Below are 2,102 nucleotides of genomic sequence, written 5' to 3'. Positions count from 1 at the left end.
ACAAGTGCGACTTGTGATGTTGCTTAGCTAAGAATCATTCTTGAAGATGTAGGCGAAGAAGAAACCATGCCAACCATCCTTAAATGTGATAATCAAAGGTCCATTAAATTGGCACACAACCTAGTGTATAATGCAAGAACAAAACATAACAAAAATCAACACCACTTTGTAAGAGAAAAGATGTAGTGAAAAGAAATTGATCTAGTCTATTGTAATACAAATGAAAAATGTTACTCACATCTTGACCAAGCCAATTGGTAAGATAAACTTTGAAATGTGTAGAGACCAACTAGGCGTTGTAGAAATTCCATTTCTACATCAATGGGGGTGTTGGAAAAATGTAGAAATAAAAAGACGAAAAAATAGAAAGGTAGAAGAAAAGCGAAAGAAAAGCCGAACGAAGAGTATGGAAAGTAAATAAGCTTAAATTTTCAAGTTGATAAGGTTGTTGAGTTGTCAATAAATGTTTCTAAATCTCTTGAATCTAGTATATCCAAAAAAAATCATATTTACCTATAAATGAAATGGTTGTAAAACATTTTCACATCAACAATTGCCATTTAAAATTGTGTCAGTGATGTTTTTTTTTTTTGTGTATTTAATCTTCGATATTCTAACGGGAAATGGATACGAAAGTGATTCAAGTCGGACCAAAAAAACAACAGCATGGAAAATGATTTACATTTTTATAAATAAAACCTCTAAAACAAATGGCCACACTCTTTTTCTCCTTAAATCCCTACGGCACAATATCATCTTTAACCATTGAAAACGACTATATATGAATTCCATGCTTTTGAAAACTAACACTAAGACACTAAGACGCGGGTGTGACACTCCCACCAAGTCAAATTCTACAACTCATTTTGGCCACCACAAATTTTCTATGAAAAAACTATGTACATAAACAATGTACTGCTTATCGTATTCAATATACATACCAAGTGTTGTATTTATTTCCTGGAAGCCTCTCCAAAATCCCACGTTTAGGAAGAAAAATAGCTGAATGTCGCATTCTGAGTTCACAGATAAATAAATTTGAACCATTGAGGCAGAGCATCGTGAAATCTAGTCACGCAAACTGAACGCCCCACCACACAATAGTGGAGTCGGTTGATATTCCTCCACCTGTAACATAAACTCCAAGTCCATATAAACAAACAATTCCTCATACGGAGAGATGCCGAAGAGCTCCTGCAAGATGGTTGCAAATATCGGGCGTCAGATGCCAACGAATTCCTTCCATGTGATAAGAACGAAGATTGCAGTCTTGTCTGTGGCTCCCTTCAGCCTCGGCAGAGCCTTTAAGTATTCCACCACGCATCGCCGTGCAAAACCGAAGTGGGGCTCCATAATCCCAAGGACAGGCGCCCGCTTCGAATCCCTGGAGCCAACCTCGCCCGAGGTAGACTGTATGGGACACATTAAGTTGAAGTCGAAATGGAGTAAGTCGTCCAAGAACAGATCCGAAAAGAAATCAGGACGAAAGACAAAGAGTAACTTGTTATCCCACATCATGAAGTTCATCTTCGGCAGCCACGGAGCGGCCAGCGGTGATTGTCCTACAGACGAAGGTTGTAGGACGCCCTACCCTTTACTAGGGAAACTCAAACGTTACACCTCGAGTTCATATGACGCTAAATTTAGCGATATTTATCCTCGGGCACACCCATTAGTGGATCCATCGGAGTCACCATTTAAGGGGCGTACTGGGGGCTCGGATTGAGGGAGCCATTTCAACGTGATCGTGGACCTGTTCGGCGTCCGGGTAACTGAATTTTAATTGGATGAAAGTCATTTTTAGAATTTTGGTAATTGAATAATACTTATTTCGACTTGGGCCGCGAAGCAGCTGTCGCTGCGGTTTGGGGGTAGAGTACCACTCTTAGAGATTATTATGCATTCTGAATGAAATATTATTCTCTTTCGGCATGATCAAGGTAGTATTCCGGGAATCTAAAATTAACTTAAAAATGACCAATAAATATTGATGGAAGATAAAACACAATCACTTACTCAAGTAAATCTCTTAACCAAACATTAAATCAAAAATTAAATATATGAGTTCCAACTAATTAACCATTAATCAACAATTACATTTA

General features: G+C 38.2%; 1 protein-coding gene across 1 annotated transcript; it reads left to right on the top strand.

Annotated features, from left to right (window-relative positions):
* The first annotated feature begins 1,201 nt into the window (after window positions 1–1,201).
* On the top strand, window positions 1,202–1,726 carry LOC149265063 (uncharacterized). The gene has a single exon (XM_089401677.1). The coding sequence runs from the start codon at window positions 1,202–1,204 to the stop codon at window positions 1,724–1,726; it is 525 nt and encodes a 174-aa protein (XP_089257803.1).
* The last annotated feature ends 376 nt before the right edge of the window (window positions 1,727–2,102 follow it).

The sequence above is a fragment of the Pinus tabuliformis genome, chromosome 6 (assembly GCF_031772625.1).
Source record: "Pinus tabuliformis cultivar Carrire ecotype Pingquan chromosome 6, CPIR1, whole genome shotgun sequence".
Lineage (NCBI taxonomy): Eukaryota > Viridiplantae > Streptophyta > Pinopsida > Pinales > Pinaceae > Pinus > Pinus tabuliformis.
The sequence above is the reverse complement of the archived record's forward strand: the minus strand, read 5'-3'. Positions and strand labels throughout refer to the sequence as shown.

Excerpts from the sequence above, each read along its gene's own strand:
- LOC149265063 (XM_089401677.1), top strand. The coding sequence starts at position 1,202 with ATGGTTGCAAATATCGGGCGTCAGATGCCAACGAATTCCTTCCATGTG.